Source organism: Ahaetulla prasina, chromosome 5 (genome assembly GCF_028640845.1).
Source record: "Ahaetulla prasina isolate Xishuangbanna chromosome 5, ASM2864084v1, whole genome shotgun sequence".
In the NCBI taxonomy this organism is placed as follows: domain Eukaryota; kingdom Metazoa; phylum Chordata; class Lepidosauria; order Squamata; family Colubridae; genus Ahaetulla; species Ahaetulla prasina.
In genome coordinates, this window is record NC_080543.1 from 29133555 (window position 1) to 29153341 (window position 19787).

The 19787-nt window shown below is 38.0% G+C and overlaps 1 protein-coding gene across 1 annotated transcript in view; it reads right to left on the reverse strand.

The window, feature by feature from the left end:
• Positions 1–19144, reverse strand: part of KATNAL1 (katanin catalytic subunit A1 like 1) — a 45300-nt gene extending 26156 nt beyond the window's left edge. The window contains exons 1-6 of the mRNA XM_058186597.1: positions 18866–19144; positions 12070–12245; positions 6259–6419; positions 4890–5055; positions 3667–3794; positions 1001–1106 (exon numbers count right to left, since the gene is read on the reverse strand). Coding sequence (XP_058042580.1) covers positions 1001–1106; positions 3667–3794; positions 4890–5055; positions 6259–6419; positions 12070–12231 — 723 coding nt within the window. The 5' untranslated portion in view covers positions 12232–12245; positions 18866–19144. The remainder of the gene's footprint in view (positions 1–1000; positions 1107–3666; positions 3795–4889; positions 5056–6258; positions 6420–12069; positions 12246–18865) is intronic.
• Between the last annotated feature and the right edge of the window lie 643 nt (positions 19145–19787).

The window sequence follows — 19787 nt, forward strand, 5'->3', positions numbered from 1 at the left end:
AGTGAGTTTAGTCAATTGCTGCTCCACTTCTATATCATTCCCCCCGAAATAAAAAAAGAAAAAAAAATATAGTTTTAGTTTTTTAGGAAGGGCATTAAAACGCGGCTTTTCCAGCAGACCTTGAAAGTTGGGAAATCCTAATGTTATTCCCTCTGGTTTTGAAGTATTTGTTCAGTGTAACTGACATTTCCAGAGTTTATATCTATAGACATATTCTGACTTTTGTATTGGAATTTTATTAGTTTTAACCTGATTTACAGAGGACCTGCATGATGATCAGAGTCAGAAGTAACTAGAATGAAATAAGCACAGCAAATAAATAAATGAACAAAATTCTAGCCTTATGTCCTGTACAGGAAGAACAAGAGCCTCAAACAGATCTTCTACGATGGTTTAGCATCATCTGATCATACTAAGTAGATTCAATTATTTGTATCAAAAGTGGTACTCCTCGACTTATAACCATAATCAAGCTCGGAACTATGGTTTTAAGTGTGGTGGGTCATTAATTGACCAACTTAATTTTACAAACAATTTTTCCAGTGGTCCTTAAGTGAATCAGCATGGTCATCTAGAGAATATGTGGCAAACTCATTATCTGCAATAGGTGTTTTGCTTTATTTTGTTGGAAACCAGAAATAAACACCGTTTTCCAGCAAAAAAATATATATAAATGAAGGTCATTTGATGACAGGACACTGCAAACAACCATAAACGTGAGCCAGTTGCCGAGTGCTCGAAATAGGAATACATGGCTATGGGGAGGGAAGAATCAGAATTTCAGATCCAGATCGTAACGCCCTTTTTTGGGATCTGTGGAGTCAAGGACTCTCTATTCAGAATATTTCATTTCCTTTTTTTTAAAGTAATACTAAAGATTACATTTAATATATACCCCCAAATTGATAGATTTTTTGCAAGAGAAAATGTTTGAATGTATACAATGTTATACATGAGTATATTTATATAAGGACACGTATAATAGCTAGAGTGTTCTTACTTTCCAAGGTCTTCTGATTCCTTTGAAAAAATCTGGCATCCACAGTGGAAGAACAACTGCTTCTCTTAATAATTTTTTGGCTTCTTCTAAATCTGCGATATCATCCCTATGGAAAATAAAACTCAGTTTTAGAAAGATAATATACCTTTTTTTTCCCAACAACAAATATATAAATAAATGTTAAATGCTTGCACTTCATTGATAAAATATATAATGACAAGTTCTTGCACAGGATGCTAGCACAATTCAGTGTTCTGAAAAATGACCTTCCATTTAAAAGACATGCGGAAAATGACTTGCAGCTAATCGCGGAACAGAATGTTCAGTTTAAAAATAGGTTTCTTGAAAACATGATTATCAAGGCAACACCTAAAAAGCTTTTCAGCATTGTTGCACATTTTAATGAGTGTCTGTAATGAGCCTTTTGTTCATGGTACTATTTAGACATGAAGTGTGCTTCGTAAGCAAAATAGCACTCACAATTAGCTCAAGAAGCTTTTCTGCTGTAACAGAATTGGAATGAATAATTCTAGTCTGATATGGATCTGCCATATTATTATTATTATTATTATTATTATTTATTAGATTTATAAACCGCCCTTCTCCCGAAGGACTCAGGGCGGTGTACAGCCAGGATAAAAAAAAAAGCAATATACAGTTAAAATACAATTAAAAAACTTATTATACAATATGGCCGAAATTAGAATAATTAAGAATCTAAAAACCCCAATTAAAAACAGATAAAAATTTAGAATTTAAAACTAAACAATTTAAGAAAGCCCCGCACGAACAAACAGATATGTTTTCAGTTCGCGGCGAAAAGTCCGAAGGTCAGGAATTTGACGTAAACCAGGGGGGAGTTCATTCCAAAGAGTGGGGGCCCCCACAGAGAAGGATCTTCCTCTGGGGGCCGCCAGCCGGCATTGTCTGGACTTACTTCATGTCTGCTTTCTAGATTTGGCTACCGTCTCCAAATTCTAGGGCTGTGATGGCGAACCTATGGCATGCATGCCATAGGTGGCACGCAGCACCGTCTCTGTGGGCACACAAGCCGTCGCCCCAGTTCAGCTCTGCCGCACGTGCACGCACGCCTCCCGCCAGCCAACTGGTCATCGGGACTCTGCATGCACGCCGGGGAGGGTGCTTGCATGCAGGGTCACACCTGCATTGCATTTTGTGGGTTCGGGTGAGTGAACCCCCAAAATGCAATGTGTGTGTGCCCCCTGTGCATGCACCCTGCCCACACACACACTTTGCACATGCACGCACAGCCCCCTACACATGCCCCACCCCCGTGCATGTGCGTGCCTCCGCTCATATGTGGGCTCCCGCTCATGCATGCCCCCCTGCTCACACGGGGCACATGCGAGGGGCCATGCGTGTATGCACAGGGCCCGCACAGGCATTGCATTTGGGGGGGTTGGGCTCACACGCACGCATTTGCACATGTGAATTTGCGCACACAGATTAGCCATCACTGCCTTAGTCTTTTAACAATTCCATTTTGGTATATTAATTATTTTAGTCAAGGACAGGAAAACTGCATACCTCTGCAGCCCAGGACCCAATATATGAGTAAAATAAACCAGCAATGGTTTTGCAGATTAAAGACAATTAAGATGACATTGTTATTTTAGGGACAGGCAAAATGAATAGGAGGAAACCTGGATCATGTTCAGAAATTCAAATGACAGAATTGCTACTTTTCAGGCAGTTCCTTAAAATACGACAAAGTCCAGTTCCCTGTGATCCACAGAGAAAATGAATAATATGGGAAATGATAATGAAAGAAAAAGTTTTTAGGTGCTCACATAGCTCACCTGCTAACTTAGATAGAAACACAATGGCTGCTAAAATAACGTGAGAATTAAAGATATTTCTGGAAATCTTATTTTCAACCCTTTTTCAGTTTCACACATTTATGATCTCATCTAGACTTAACAGTAATTATTGTACTATTATGGATGCCTTGTGAAGAGCTATAATGCTTTAAGGCTAAAGTATCTCCAATATGATGTCTGTAACTTGCAGATTTCTCCAAGTAGATATTTATAGCTCTATAAACAGCTTCTAACAGCACAATCGTTCATAAAAGAATATGCAATAATACATTTAAAATTTAACATCATCACACTTTTATGTAAATGATATGGAAAATTATTGGTAATTATCAGTTTTTCAAATCTCAAAATTCTATTATGCATGCTTCCCTTATTCAGAAGGCAAGATTTTCAGAATAGCATACTCAATATACAAACTGCCCAAAGGATTTTAGCTGATAAAAGACTATTCCTGTTTGATCTTCCCTTGACAATAATTTGCTATTTTAAATATTATACATCTATGAAAGATTATTCTATCCTTTTAAAACAGGAAAAGTACTCCTATAAGATATAAGATATCCAAAGTGTTATCCAAAATAACCCCAGATATGTAAGAAATAGTTGTTCTTATGTATTATACTCTCTGTTTATTGTTCTGCATTTGGACTAATCCATCAAGCTTTACAAAACCATTAATCTTTAATGTGCAACAAATCTTGAGTTTTTCTTAATATCAGCAGTTACTACAAAATAAATACAATCATTGCCCAAATGTTAACATCTTCTGGATATGTATCCACAATAAATATTAATATATCTCATTTTACAGAAGAATTACTATACCAATGAATACTTAGATTTCTTGATACAATATCTCTCTCAAGAGCTTCAACCAGATCTTTATCATATCCTGTTCCATCAAATTTCTGAATTTCACTGTCACCACCACCATCCTGGGGGATCTTCTTTCCCTGGATAAAGGAGTTAGAAACACTAAGTATTCATCTATATTTATTTTTCTTCTCTTAAACAATTACCTGGCTTCTACTCAGATTAATTTGATGAACTGTAGTTGTGGGATGAACCAAAACCAGTAACCAGCCATCATAAATACAAGGGATTTCCAATATTATCTTTCATAAAAAATGAAAATTTGAAAGATCTGAAGGCCAGATGACCATTGTGGGAGTGACAGAATAAGTAGCACACAGGAGTTGTTTAGATATGCCCAGCTTAATCAAAATAGAATTGAATTATTTTCTGGGTAATACTTTCTTCTTCTTCTGAGGACTGTATTTCCTTTGAGTTACTTTCAAAACATAAATGCCTACTACATGCAAGACCAAATCCAACCAACTTTGGGAAATACATTATTAGGGGAGGGAGGGAAGGAAGGAAGGAAGGAAGGAAGGAAGGAAGGAAGGAAGGAAGGAAGGAAGGAAGGAAGGAAGGACTCTATCTCACTTGTTTCTGGACTATTTATAAATTAAATATAGCATATTGGGATGATGATAAGATAGTAGCTATAAAGAGCTGGCTCTACCCCTTGCCTTGTCTGTGACACCACCTAAATCCAGGACCAAGAGTGCAGATATTTCTTGGCTTACCCATTCTGAGAGCACAGTCCCAATTTCTTCTCAGTCTAGAGCCAATGGTCTTAGTATCTGCAATGAACCAGTGAAGATCATAGCTTTATAATCTGTGCCTGCGCCTACGCGTGACTGAACCTGGCAAACTGCTGCCCTAATTCCAACAGTTGCTCTCTTGTATGTGTGTATAGTGAATGTGACGTTTTCTACTGTTCTGGACTACAGTCAAGGTAGCACCCTTCCTTTCCTTCCTTTCTTGTCTGCTGCCCATCTGTTTAGTCTGCTTTCACCTCACGTCATTATCACAAAAAATGGGCAGAGAGCAATGCCTCCTTCTGTTGACCTTGACCTCACCAGTCAAAAAACATAAGCCTGTATGGCTTATTCTTTCCCTTATAAAGCATTCTTGTGAGTTACAGAAAATGCCTTCAGGGTGCCGCAGGATATAAGTTAGAAACCTCTGCTCTAGACCCTTACCTTTTCATCTTTCCCTTTTCCTTTAGATTCCCTCTCTCGACTACTAGCAGGTTTTTCATTTTTTGATATTGGTTGAGCTCTGCCCACAGGTCCCCGTTGTAATCCTGGCAATTCTCTCCGCAGAGGTTTCACTTCTCGATTGGGTCGTTTTATCTGAGGTGGGACTCTGTGTCACGTGAAGAAAGCACATAAGAAACTGCTAAGATGAGTAAAATTATTTCCATCTTGTACTGCTAATCAATTTCAGCCTTTCCAACACAGTGTCCTCCAGATACATATATACAGTGGTGTGTTGCCCCCGGTTTGGACCGGTTCACAAGAACCGTTAGTAAAACTGGTGGGAGGCTCCACCCACTTACCCAGATGTCATCAGGAAGCGTCTGCGCATGCACAAGCACGCGTGAGCGAGCAAAGCGAGCGCACGGGGACCCATTGTGAACCGGTAGTAAACGTAAGTAGAACCCACCCTTGCATATATACTATATCCAGAATTTCAAAACAGCATAGCCACTACTGAAAACTCTTATGAGTTTTGAAAACTGCCACAAGTGAGGAAAGCTGCTCAACACTTTCTCAACACTGGAGAAAGCTAATGTTCAAATTGCATGTCTTGATTTCTAAGGAACCAGGCTACACTTTGGGGTGGAGGGTATGCTACCTCACAGCTACACAGTTCTTTGTATCCACATAGCATACCCTTTCATCCATTTTCATTGCTGTGCAGATGATGATGATAAAAACTAAGTGAAGACATTGAAAAACTACATACACATCTCAAAAAATGGAGCAGGAACTAGGAAATCGGGAAAATTATAGAGATAGAGACAGATGCTAGGGAAAAAAAGTAGAAAGATGAAAAAAAATAAGGCTGGGGAGTTAGCAATACAGTCTGATAACAACAGTTACAAGAAAGAATTGGACCAGAAGCTCAATTCAGGCATCGCATCAAACTGTAATTAATGAAACTTAGCTACAATTATGTGTGAACTCCAAACTAAATTAAGGTTTTCAATAGTCCAGCATACTGGAATCTAGGAATTGTGGTTAGAATGGTTTTGAAAATAATAATATTTTGGTAAAGTCTTCCATGAAAATCTGTAATTAAAACTGAAGTTTCGTTTTTAGCAACCATCATACTAACAGCAATAGTCACAGAAAAAGAACAGACCTTAACGTTAACTAGTATACTAGGTTATGAATAATAATTCAAATGTTTGACATGATTCTATAGTCAATGCTCACATTTTAAAAAGGGGAAAGGAGTAATAAGGTAAAACAGCTCTTTTCTCAATCATTATACTATTAGCTCTCAAAAATTTAGTTGCTACTGCTTGCAAGTAAACATGCCATCCTATTTAAACCCAATTACCTGTGCTCAGCTGGAACAGGAGGTGGCCACACAATTGGATCTCTAAAATGTTCATCTTGATAAGATACAGGAATATCCGTAGGCTTGTCTATTTTAAAACTCTCTAAGGTGTTAACAATGCTCTTTACTTGTTCAAATTCTTCTAATAATTCTTGCCGAACCTGAAAAACAAATAAATATGAAGCCATTCAAAAATTAAATTGCAAGGTATTATAGCGTGCAGTTTAAAGTAGAGTGGTTAAAACTGCTGTTGGTATAAACAAAAGACAATCTGGAGGGGAACTGTTGATTTCTGGTATTCTTTGCGCAAGGCAAATTAAACTGAATAAAACTCAAGTCACTCTAATACAAGGGCTGAGCCAGGCTAAGATCTGCATCATTCCTGTTTTATACACCTCATATGACCAACTGGATAGGACTGCCCGTTTGCTTATTGTTTGATTTCACCAGCAGAGCTGGAAGGTTTAGAACATAAAGTGAATTTTACAATTCTGCTAGATCAAACATTCCCCTTAATTTTCAATCAGAAACACAACTCACCAGGTCACTGCTATGTACCCCAGAAACCCCACTTCCCTCAGTTTTGCTTCCTTTGCCACCAGATCAAAACTACCACAGCACTGCTGCCCATCCCAGTAGGATAGCGAGTTTCTCCCTCTTCTCAAGAAGGGAAAAAAATGATCCCATAACTTTATTCTTATTTTTGAGCAGAGGTTCTAGAAATGTCTTGCTTTACTGCCAATGGTACAAAGTGCAGCGGAATAGAAGATTCTTATGAAGTTATCACATAAATTTCCTCGCAAATTTTTTGCAAGGAAAAAGAGATTCGGTTACAAAGATCTCAAGATTCCTTTCATGTAGCCCAGGGATAGTCAACCTTTTTATACCACCCACTTTTGTATCTCTGTTAGTAGTAAAATTTTCTAACCGCCCACCGGTTCCACAGTAATGCGCCATGTATCATCGTCTGCGCATGCCTCTTGCGCATCATGGATTGGGTTTGGGGTGGGACACCGGCTACCAGCTCTGCCTGTCTGTTACAGCTGGGTGGTGTGGGGGGAGATGCGCAAGCTATTCTGGGATGAGGCTCTTTTATTTGCGGTGGTCGCATTATAGCGCCATTTAGTTTCAGTTACATAACGTGAACTAAACTTATGTGCGGACAATACAAATAGAATATTTTCAGAAATTTAATTTGTCACGGGGAATTTTATGAAAACCTAATGAAAATGTTTTTAAATAATGCTATGAAATTTTTTTAAAAAGTCAATTAAATTAAAAAAAAGGAAAGTGCTTCAGTATCGGACAAAACCCCTACCGCCCACCATGAAAGCTGGAACGCCCACTAGTGGGCAACAGGGACCAGGTTGACTACCACTGATGTAGCTAGCCCCTGTTGCTAAGTGCTGCAGAACTTAGTCCTTTTTCCTTCTAACTATTTGAGAGATGGAGAGGTAGCTGAGCATTTTCCTGAATATTCAGATGTTTTAAGTGACTATTGAGAAGCGTTACTTGCTTTCTCAGGCTTCAAGAAATCTGTAAGACAGGGGCTGTTTGTGTAAAAACCTGGGTATATAAATATATGACTATATATTTGTGGCATGTACTTTTTTGTATTTCCGTGTATATTAACATGTAGGGAAGTTACACATTTTAGGTTATGCATTTTAGGTTATACAAGCTTATGCATTCATTTGTTTATCTCAGTGACAGGTGTGCCTATTCTCTGTACCCCCCAGATTCATAAGCATGATTTGATGTCAATGCCTTGAAAAGACTGCCTTAAACCTTTAATTCTCACTCTAATCAAAGCAATTTTAATCAAAGCAATCAATTGCATTTTCTCCTAACTTATGTTCATCTCTTCATCGTTATTTCTTTCTGGCATTTAACTGTTGACTTATTGAATTTACATTTAGAGGTATGCACAAAAAGGAGAATATCTTTTCTTTCAAACCCAGAAGAAATTATTACATTCTTGTTTTGCCAGGCTATTTCGGGGCAACCAGTACAGTTTAGTTCAATGGAGCTGGGAGGCTAATAAATTCAAATAAATATATAAATAAATACAGGTCAGCAGACATAAATCCCCAAGTATATTTGTTGTTCCAGGTTTGGGGTGATCAATACCCAGAGAAATCCTTGCTTGATTTCATGAGGCAGATGCCAGGCTTCAGGCAGCAACCTGGGCTGAAACTGGGCTGGTTACAGCAACCTGGGCTGATTACAGTAATCATGTAATTCCAACACGTTTGACTTCAAATTCATACAATTATTAAGGAGGCTGAAATAAAAAGAATTCTGGTGAATACCAAACTTTCAAATCAGAAACGTGTGTGTGTGTGAGAGAGAGAGAGAGAGAAACTGAGTGAAAAGAGCTCTTCTTTCTCATGAGGATTATGTATAAAAGAGGGGAAGTTCATCTCTTTTATAAAGGAGAGGCAACCTGCGCTTACTGGCTTTTTGGAAACAGCTTATAACTTGAGAACCATTTTTACAAGAAGTAGGCTGATGTGCATCTCCACCTCTCTCTCTTCTCTTTTAAGCAGCTCCCAGAGCAGCAAATCCCATCCATCAGTCAATCCCCTTAGACTTCCCAATGCTTTCCCTTCCCTCCCATCACCCACTGCCAATGTCTCAACTGCTCCCAATATCCCAAGTGCCTTTTTTTTTCTCCCGTCCTTCATCCTGTTACCCACTGCAACCACTCATGTCAGAGAACAGTTGTCAGATCTTTGCATGCTGCCTGAAGTGAGGGATTTCCTTCCCCAAACACAAATCGTTGTGTTTTTTTCCAAGCTTTATTCAGATGAAAGCAGTAGTGATACATGAATTCCAACAAGAGAATTAATTATCTTCAGTTTAGAACCAATATCTCTGTGTACATTAGGACAAAGACTTCCTGTGTCTTTTTTCTTTACTCTCTCTACACAGGGAGGAGACAAGTCTCTTCTGCAGCTGTTCTTGCCAGTCAAGAGGAGCAATAATTTTAATTTATTCTGCTTTGATCAGACCCCACTTCAAATACTCTATCCTTCTGGTACTTCAGTTTAAGAAGGATTCAGAGAAGGACAATGGGGATGAAAAGAGGATGAGACATAAATCCTATGAAGAGAAATTGAATGAACTGTGATTGTTTAGCTTTGAGAAAAGTGAGGGGAGATGTTACAATACCTGAAGAACCTGAAAGCAGAATACACAAAATACTGTAATGCTACGATTCCAAGCAAGTAGCCATTTTTAAAACATCTGTACACCTCTTTCATTTGTACAGGAATCTAGATGTAGTCTAGATTCTTGAACAGAACATGAAATTGGACTCAGTGTCATAAAGTTCAGGCGGAAATTCAGACACCAAATGCCTTAGAATGTTCTGAATAGCTTTCAATTGTGGTTCCGGTATGGCAAGGAACAGGAATAGAACTGATAATACTGGGGGATGACCCCCTAGGAGGACTTGCACTGTAAAGCTTTTGGCCCTATTGGATTTCTCAGTAGCCTTCAATTCCATCAATCGCTGTGGTATAACATAACATAACATCAGAGTTGGAAGGAACCTTGGAGGCCTTCTAGTCCAACCCCCTGCCCAGGCAGGAAACCCTACACCATCTCAGTCAGATGGTTATCCAACATTTTCTTAAAAATTTCCAGTGTTGGAGCATTCACAATTTCTGAAGGCAAGTCGTTCCACTTATTAATTGTTCTAACTGTCAGGAAATTTCTCCTTAGTTCTAAGTTGCTTCTTTCTTTGACCAGTTTCCACCCATTGCTTCTTGTTCTACCCTCAGGTACTTTGGTGAAAAGCCTGACTCCCTCTTCTTTGTGGCAGCCCCTAAGATATTGGAACACAACTATCATGTCTCCCCTAGTCCTTCTTTTTGTTAAACTAGACATACCCAGTTCCTGCAACCGTTCTTCATATGTTTTATCCTCCAGTCCCCTAATCATCTTTGTTGCTCTTCTCTGCACTCTTTCTAGAGTCTCAACATCTTTTTTACATCGTGGCGACCATGTATGTTCTGAACTGTAATGGAGTGAGAGCCAGAGGTCCTATTCTGCAGTATCACCCCTTCCTTAGTAAGCAGTTTCAGTTGGCTTAATAAATCCTAGGGAGGTATTGCAGGGTTAACTTCTTTCACCACCATCCCAGTTCTTTTTTAACATCTGCACAAAGCGAATGGAAGAAGTAATCTGTCAGTTCAGGATGAAATATCATCAGTAAGCTGGGATAGGCATGCTGCTATCCTGGGCTGCAGTGATGTTGCTATGGAAACTTTTTTCCTAGTATCAAGAGGGTATAAGGGTCCAATTGGGGCAAAACAGGCTGAATCTAACCCAAATAAGATGGAGTTATATTTCATTCATCAAGATTCTTGGTCAGCTCCAGTACTGCCTCTTGAAGAGAAGCACTACACCAAAGGCTCTGGTCTGCCATTGGGGGGTTCTCCCAGACTCATGTCTACAACTGAAGGAAAGGTAAAAAATGTTCTTAGAAGGGCTTTTTTTCAGCTTTGGCTGATACGCCATTTGCAAACCCATGGACCACTAGGATCCCACAACTATGACTCACGCCCACATTACGATCAGTTGGACTACCATAATGCACTCTGCTTGGGGCTTTCTTTGCAAACCACTTGGAAATTGGTTCAAAATGTGGCAGTCCATTTATTGGCAGATATCGATCACCAACTGCCAACTAATATTTCGAAGTACTGGCACTGACCTATACGGCTAGGTGCCCACCTGCAGGATGCCTTCTCCAACCAGAATTGGTCTGTATTGTATGTTCAGCTCAGGAGAAGCACTTGGTTGGTTGCTCCCCATAAGTACCGTTCTCCTGTTGTAACTATCTGTCTTACAGAAGAGAGTCTCCTTGAAAGTTAAGTATGGCTCTGCCGTTACAGGTTCCAGAAGTTACTTCAGATGGATGGCATCCAGTAATTAGCAGCTTGTTGCCATATTTGGTATCTTTATTATGTGGTTTTTTTAATCATGATTATACAAAATAATGAACAAGATTATTATTTCATTATGGTGCTGATTTTTACTGGTTATAGATTATTGTGGATGTGTTAATTGCTTTTATTGATATTTACCATGATATATTAATTACTTATTTATTTATTATTAAGTTCTGAATGTCTATGGCAGATTTGGCAACACATAAATGGGATAAATAAATGGGTACTTCCAATCCCACATTTCCATAATTTGCATAATTCTTGAAGAGATCAGCAGCAATATTATCAAATAATGATATAAAATGTAACAATTCATAAAAGGAACAACATTATTTATAAGAAAAAGAAGTTGGAGAACAACTAACATAAACAGATAAAAGCACTAGAACAAATTGGTGTTGGATTCGGGCATATCATAGAGATGTCATTCTGCACAGAGCAGGCATCACTATGGAAAAACATCATTGCTAAATGAAATCCTGCTTTCTAATTTTGGATGCAGAACAGCTGAAAGGGCACCTTCTACAAATGTCCTCTTCAGCTTATGTAATATATAAGGAACTGTATATCCCAAGTAGCACTTCCTGTTCAGAAAGGTTCCTTATTAGGCATGGCAAATCTAGCGAGTTCTGATCAGGAAATATAATCTATTTTTTCTGTTAAGAAAAATTTTAATTTATCTGATGGTCAAGAACATTTAATAACAGAAGGGACATTTTCTGCTCTTAATTTGTTAACATTATAGAGTCATATTGTCTTTCAGTGAGTTCCATTTTCATATTGTTATTCCACTACATAAGAAACATTAGTAGCAATTAAACATTTGCATTTAAACCTTTTGTTATTGTACCTGCTGCCATTTGCCCTTTAATGTTGGGTCTCTGATCGATTGACAATGCCGTTGAATTTGCTGGATGACACCCTGGTAATAAACCATGGAAGAGTCGTAATTTCCAAGTAGTGCATATTCTCTTCCTTTTTTAGCATTATCACAAATCTCAGCCAAATTCATCTTCTTTGAAAAACCTAAAATACAATGTGAAATAACACAGTAAAAATTAAATTACCCTTTGGGACAAAAAACTTTCTTTCACTTAGAACCATAACTGCAATTTTTATTAAAGTGTGTGTTATTGTTTTGTTATACTAGTTATGAAACCTATCAATCATTCTAGAGAATCTATACGATCATTATTATTTTTTTACTTTTGAAATTTCAGCAAGAACTGTCCACGTATTTGCTACCAGTACTGTATATTCAGGACTAGAAATCTGATATTCTGAAATAAAAATGGCAGCTAAATTCTTAACACTATATGTTATACGTCTTCATTTTTCCTCTTCCAAATTGCAATGCACACAATACATCCTTAAGAAATGGATTTTTCAGCTCAATACAGAAAAATCATGGGTTTATAACTAAGAAATTTGACAAATAGCCATAGTGAGTTCTAGCTCTCTGATTCCCTATCTCTTTTCATTCACTATTAGCTTTGCTTTTTTTATATTTTTGTACTAATTGTATAAGGTTAACATTTCTAGGAAATCACTTTGAATTTTTTTCATGAAAATGCTAAATGCTAACCCAGTTTCTGATGGGGGATAGGTAATCTTCATAAATAAAATATGTGAATGACCTACATGTATAAACAATGTATTACATCACCAGGAAATGCAGCTTGTAGCATTCATATATAAACGGAGCTGAATGATAAAGACTACTAGCTTCCTTCCAAAACTTAATTGCTCCATAAAAATAATCTTCAATCTTCTCTAATCCCAGAAGTTTAAAAAAAAAAAACCCTCACAATCTCAAAAGCCAACAAGTTTGCCCTATTTTGTTTATATATGCTTTAGTCTTCCAAAAAAAAGTCTCAAAACATGAGCTACATGATATTGCAAACAAAGCTGTTTCATTTGAATGTACTGAACTATTAATTGCTGGTAGCTGGCGTCTGTTCAGAACATAATCCAAACAAATTAATTCACTTGAGATACAGCAAATCCATATAGATAGTTTCTCAATGCGTGGCTGAAGAAAAGCTGATGTCACCCAATTATATTTGGTATATGGCGACGCAATTCAACATTACAACTTACGTGATACAACAAGAAACGTCCTTAAAAATTTGTATAGTTCAAGAACCATCAACCAATACATTCCAGCAAAATAAAAAGTTTTTCTGTATCAGAAAGAATATCCATATCAAGAAATGTTCTAAGCCAGGCTGAGGACCCCAGTTAACTTTTAAGGGATGTGTCAGGACTGCCATTCAACAAACAGCGCTTAGACAAAATTAAATTGGGTTATTTTGTTTATTTACTGGATTGCTTTATTTACTACCAAGGGGGTTTACAGCAATAAATGCAAAAAATAAAGCAACTATAGTAAATAAATAAATACATTTACAAAACTGTAACATCGTAAAACCATAATTATATCCTAGAAATCAGACCCAACAGAATACAGACAGTTACAGTACAGGTAGTCCTCGACTTACAACAGCTCCTTTAGTGACCATTCAAAGTTACAAAGGTATGGAAAAAAGATGACTTGACCACTTTTCACTCTTACGATCATTGTACCATCTCCATGGTCACATGATCAAAATTAAAATGCTTCGCAACTGACTCAGATTTATGACAGTTGCAGTGTCCTGAGATCATGTGATCACCCCTTTTTTTAACCTTCTGACAAGCAATGGGGAAAACCAGATTCACTTAACAACCGTATCACTAATTTAATAACTGCAATGATTCACTCAACAACTGTGGCAAGAAATTTTGGGCTCAATTTTGGTCGTAAGTCAAGGACTACCTGTAATACAATTCTTCTCTCTCTATTTTCTAGGCTTCTTTCCTGTGATAATAAATGTTGCAATTTGGTTGAGGTGAGGTTTATTCCCTAGAGCCCTCAGAGCTAGGGGGGAACAAATGAATTCTTGGAACCTCAAAATGTAGTTCCCTAAAATCTCAAACCATAGAAAGGAGACTATTCATTTTCTATCTCCTTGCACAATGGCTACTTTGATCCATGTTTGCTAATACCTTCCTCTCTGATGTTAGGTTTATTTCTAGCAGTCATTACATCTTTTCAAACTGGGGTAACGGAATTTAAAAGTAGATAGTTCTCAGCTTGATAGTGGATAAATTACATGCATATTCCATGTTGGCATTAAATCAACCAACTTAGACCAAAGACAAATCACGCAATAAGATCCATGTCAAAAGTCCTCTATCAGCAGAGTTGCATTAAGAGAATTGTACCAGTGAATTGCATTCCGTCACTGGTTCCCATCTGTTTCTATTTCTTACCTTACATACAATAAAGCCCCTATTAGCACTTTTTTCAATGATTAAATCATGCAAATCAAAACATCAAAATCCTTTTTCGGAAATGAAACTTTTAAGTTTCCGAGATTATGGTTCCTATACACTATACTTCATGGATCTAAACTGCAGAAAATTATGCCATCTGATGGCTCCCTTGGTTGCCAGTTCAGATGATGAGGAATTGCTGGCTGCGGGACATCTGGCAGGGCTTATGGGGAGCACCAGGGGAATTTCAGAACCCAGGGAGGTTCATGATAACCTCAAATGGTCACTAAGTGACCGGTCGCAAGTTGAGGATTACCTATATCAGATAGGACACATGACCAGATGAGCTCATTCTACTTTATTATAAGGCTATATTAACAAAATCTAGCAAGTCTGGTTGTACAAATCTACCATCATCTCTTTTTCAGCCTGAGAAGTCAGGGAGGTTCCTGAGTTTCTTTCTCTGCCCATTATGGTCGGCAGCAATCATAAGAATACCTAGAACAGCTGATCAGCGGTATTCCAGGTGGCCAATCAAACTGCCAATCAGCAAAGGCTCCAATGTTCCCCGGCAGTGGCGAACGGCGCCGGTGATGACAAACGGCGACTACCGCCACCACACCAACCTGCCTTCCCTGCCACAATATTCACTCTATAAAATGCACAGACATTTTCACCCACTTTTTTTGAGGGGGGGGACTGTGTCTTATAGTGCGAAAAATACAGTACTTTATGGATGATTCAGTGTGAGAATCTCTGGGTTTTCAAGCAAAAAATTAAAATTTGTGTATTTTAGGATAATTCTGTCATATAGTATTTATCAGATGTCTTCTGATAAAAGAATACCTTGGAATATAGGAAATATTAATTTATTACTAGGGTGTGAAGGACTAACATTATAGATTTAATTTAGTTATTCATCTTTATTACTATCCATGGGCCTAATATTTATTAAGGTCAATTCTACAATACTATTATCAAAAATAATCTCACACTAACAACTGTGCACATTAAAATACAAGCCTACATATCTCATCAAATAATGCACACATAAATTCCTACTAAGCTATGGTCAAGGAAAAACCCTATCCAGATATTGCACAGAATAGTTAAATAAATGGAATTAAATTCTGTAGCTGATTCACATATATCAATCATAATTCAACACCGCATATATGTGGTATATATATGTGGTCCCTGAAACATACAAAAGAACTCTGAAAAAAATATATTGAGGGACTGCTATGACTTCCATTCTTTTTATTACAAAATCCCAAACCCAAACATGAATCTTGAGATCTTTAGAATAGAATAGAATAGAATAGAATAGAATAGAATAGAATAGAATAGAATAGAATAGAATAGAATTTTTATTGGCCGAGTGTGATTGGACACACAAGGAATTTGTCTTGGTGCATATGTTCTCAGTGTACATAAAAGATACCTTCATCAAGGTACAATATTTACAACACAAATGATGGTCACAGGGTACAATTTAACACTTAATGATACAACACTAAATGATAATCATAGGGTACAAATAAGCAATCAGGAATAATCAATATCAATATAAATCATAAGGATTACCAGCAACAAAGTTACAGTCATATAGTCATAAGTGGAAAGAGATTGGTGATGGGAACGATGAGAAGATTAATAACAGTGCAGATTTAGTAAATAGTTTGACAGTATTGAGGGAATTATTTGTTTAGCAGAGTGATGGCCTTCGGGAAAAAACTGTTCTTGTGTCTAGTTGTTCTGGTGTGCAGTGCTCTTTTAAATATTTACATTAGATGTTAGAGAAAAGGCAATACAAAAGCGAATTACCACATATAGAATTATATTAACTGTCAAGTTCTTTAAAATGATATCTGAGAAATAATAGTTTCAAATACAATTTTGAGAAATTGAGTCATGAACAATGATCTCACACATCATACCTTGATTGTAATGTTTTCTATCCCATAACATTTAGCAAATTTTATTGGAGGAAGAAATTATATGGTACTGTACATATACACATACCCATCAGGCTTTCATTTTTGGGATAAACCATAATATAAGTATAGAAATGAATAAAACAATAAGACAAAGAAATTAAAGACATAAGATAAGAAAAATGAAAGGATTCTAGCTAAAGAAAAATGAAATGATTCCATTATACCTCTCCTTATCTTTTTACCACTGCAAATCATCTTTGCATCCATTCCACCGTATCTGTTTTATACACTGCCTTTCTTGATTCTCTTTATGAGCTCACTAATTTCTTCTAACCACAACTTTCTTCTCTTTCCTAGAACACATGAACTACTTAGAGTAAAACTAAGATGGGCTGCACTTGTGGCATACAAGCCAGAATGCACCAAAACTGACCAGTGCAGTATTTGCTTTAATTTTAGCAGGGATTGCTACTGAGTGGGCAGATATAGAAGTAAAACTGATAGTCTACACCTTCTCTATTTTCCTAAAATGCATTATGTGAAAAGTATTATATGTTTGTTGACTTAGATATTAAGAAAGCAAATAGGTTGGAATTATGAAAAGTTTTGCCAAATAGGGAATTGAAATTTGAAAGCCGAATACAAAATAAACAGGATGTGATAGACATCAAACACATCTGTTAATAAATAGAATGCATAACAAATGGTTTAATATAAAATTTGGAGCAAAATACGAAAGTGTGATGATGTCCTTAGTTATTGAGGGTATGTATATGTATCTATAAATAAAATATAATACGTATGTATTTCTTTCAAATACAGAAGGAATGTTTATGGTGATGTTTAAAGGTGTTTCGGTTGGGAAGATAAATGTATATGTATTTGTGTGTGCAAACATTATCATGTTATTGGCTGAGAACCCAAATAATCAGCAACAATTGGTAAAGTATGGATTTGAAAATTAATGCACTAAAGACCAACATACAGTAATTGTGACTGATGGAAAAAGGAATTAGTGATTGCATGTTATAGAAATGAGGCAAAAAACTAGAACGAGTATAATGTTGTTGATTTGTTGTGTGTTGTTGAGACAAGTTCTTGTGTGTAAGAAAGTGCTTCAGTCCACTGTGCTACATAGAACTTCCCACTCTGTTCCATGGAAGTGAGAGTTGGGTGTATCAAGAGAAACATAAAAGAAAATTGAGTGCAGAGAGAATGGAGTATTTAAGATGTAGTAAAACAATAAAACATAGGCTCAATAATGAATGGGTGATGAATGGACACAAGTGAGCAAGCAAGCATGAAAGAAATGTACTGAAGAAAAGTCCAAATTATAAACTGGTTTTAAGGAGTGAACACATCAAGGGAAAGAAGACAGAAAATAATAGATTGAATTCATAATATCCTCAAAGAGATGAAACTATACAGAACAAAAGGCAACGTACAAAGTTGTATAGATATGGTGAAATCAATTGATTGTTGGATTGCCTGCCACTGAATTATTCCAGAGACCTTGCGATCCATGGGCTGAAATAAAGGATGGTTGCAAAGACAGAAAAACATGGAGCGTATATTTTTGTGAGATGAGTCGTCATATAAATATGACACATACATTAATAAAAGTGAAAACCAGAATTTCCTTCCTTATCTCATGCCTGTAATTTCTTTTGCTCATTATTTTACTCTTTTATTTATTGCTTCATAGAACCTTGTTTTATCATGAAGGTGAGCGTCGTGATTGGTATGCCACTCCTCTTGTCCCCACTATTCCTTTCGATTTGCAGCCATTGCAATACTGCTGATTAAATTTCTGTCTCACCACCACCGCTGTATCCCATTTATCCGGATATCTCTGATCCTGCAGCACAGGAGCCACCCTGAAAGGTGCTGCATTGGCAGCCCCCATCACCCTGTGTATATACTGTGCCACTAGCTGAGAATGGAGGGAACCGAATTCCATAAATCTATAGGATGTCAGACTGGAGGAGGAAATCCCAAACGATCAGGCCTTAAAACTGACCCTCCCACCCCCACTCCCCATCATTAAAGAGGGACTTCTCTGCGCCCTTATAATTGGGACCCAATCCTAGCCACAACTGCTCCGCGCCGAACTCCATCCATTTGCACAGGTAAAGAAAGACACGTCTTTCCTCACCCTCCCTTAAGAATAAGCAACTGAGCATCCCAAACCTGATTTCCCTCATCTCCCCCGCCCCGCCCTTCCCAAAAGGCACATGGGGAATCGCCGGCATCTGTAAATCCTTTGAAGCCCGCTGTCTCCGAGCAGCCAGACAAATCGACCGCCAGTGAAACTACAACTCCCATCATGCTTCTCGAAAAGAAAATCTTTTTCTTTCCAAGGGGGGCCCCCCCTCTCGACTTGCTCACCTGGGGTGGAGGAAAACGTCTGTTAGGAATTCCAGGGGCTCGCGATTCTGAGCGGGGAGGGCGGGTATCGCATCCTCCGTCTTCGAAAGCTTAATCCTTGCTTGAGTCTAAAAAAAGCAAAAGGGGAAAAAAAAAAAAAGAGGATGGAGCTGCTGGGCCTACGGCAGGGAGGGGCCGCCGCCTTCGCGTGCTCGTGCGCGCGGGGCGCGAAAAGAGACGGCGGGGGGGACACCGCCTTCTGGGTCCCTCGGCCCGTTGGCGCGCGTGCGGGACCGTAGCGGTGGCGATTGGTTACCATGGAGGCAGAGGGAAGGCGGGTTGAAACCTCCTGACGCTCCTCCCCCTACTGGCGGGAGGGAGACCCGAATCTTTGCTGTGGAGCTGCTTCCCGGCACCGTCCAAGATTGGTCGTTCCCGGGTTTTGTTTTGTTTTTTTCCCTCGTCAGTGCTGTCTTCCTTCAGCCTGAAGTGAATTCCACCATAAAAATTTTCCGCCCGTATAGAGAAAATTGCTACTTTTTTATTGGTGTGTGAAGAATACACACTGCCTTAAAACTATTTATGGGGTTTTGTGGACCTGGTCAGTTGGAACTCCTTCATATTAAAATAAACTATAATTAAGCGCAATATGGGAATGACACCAGTGAAGCCAAGATTTGCCTCATGGTTTGTTAAATAATTCAGAGTTGGCTGAGTTCTTAGGGTCCCTTAAACTAAGAATGTAAAAGAAATGTGAATCTGGAGCCCCATTCAGACCAATGGTTTGGATAGCATAAAAGCCGCCTCAGTCCTTCCATGGGGTAGCATCTCCAGCAAACCAGAATGACCAAATGCATAAACCCTGCAACAGTTTTTATTATTATTATTATTTATTAAATTTTTATACCGCCCTTCTCCCGAAGGACTCAGGGCGGTGTACAGC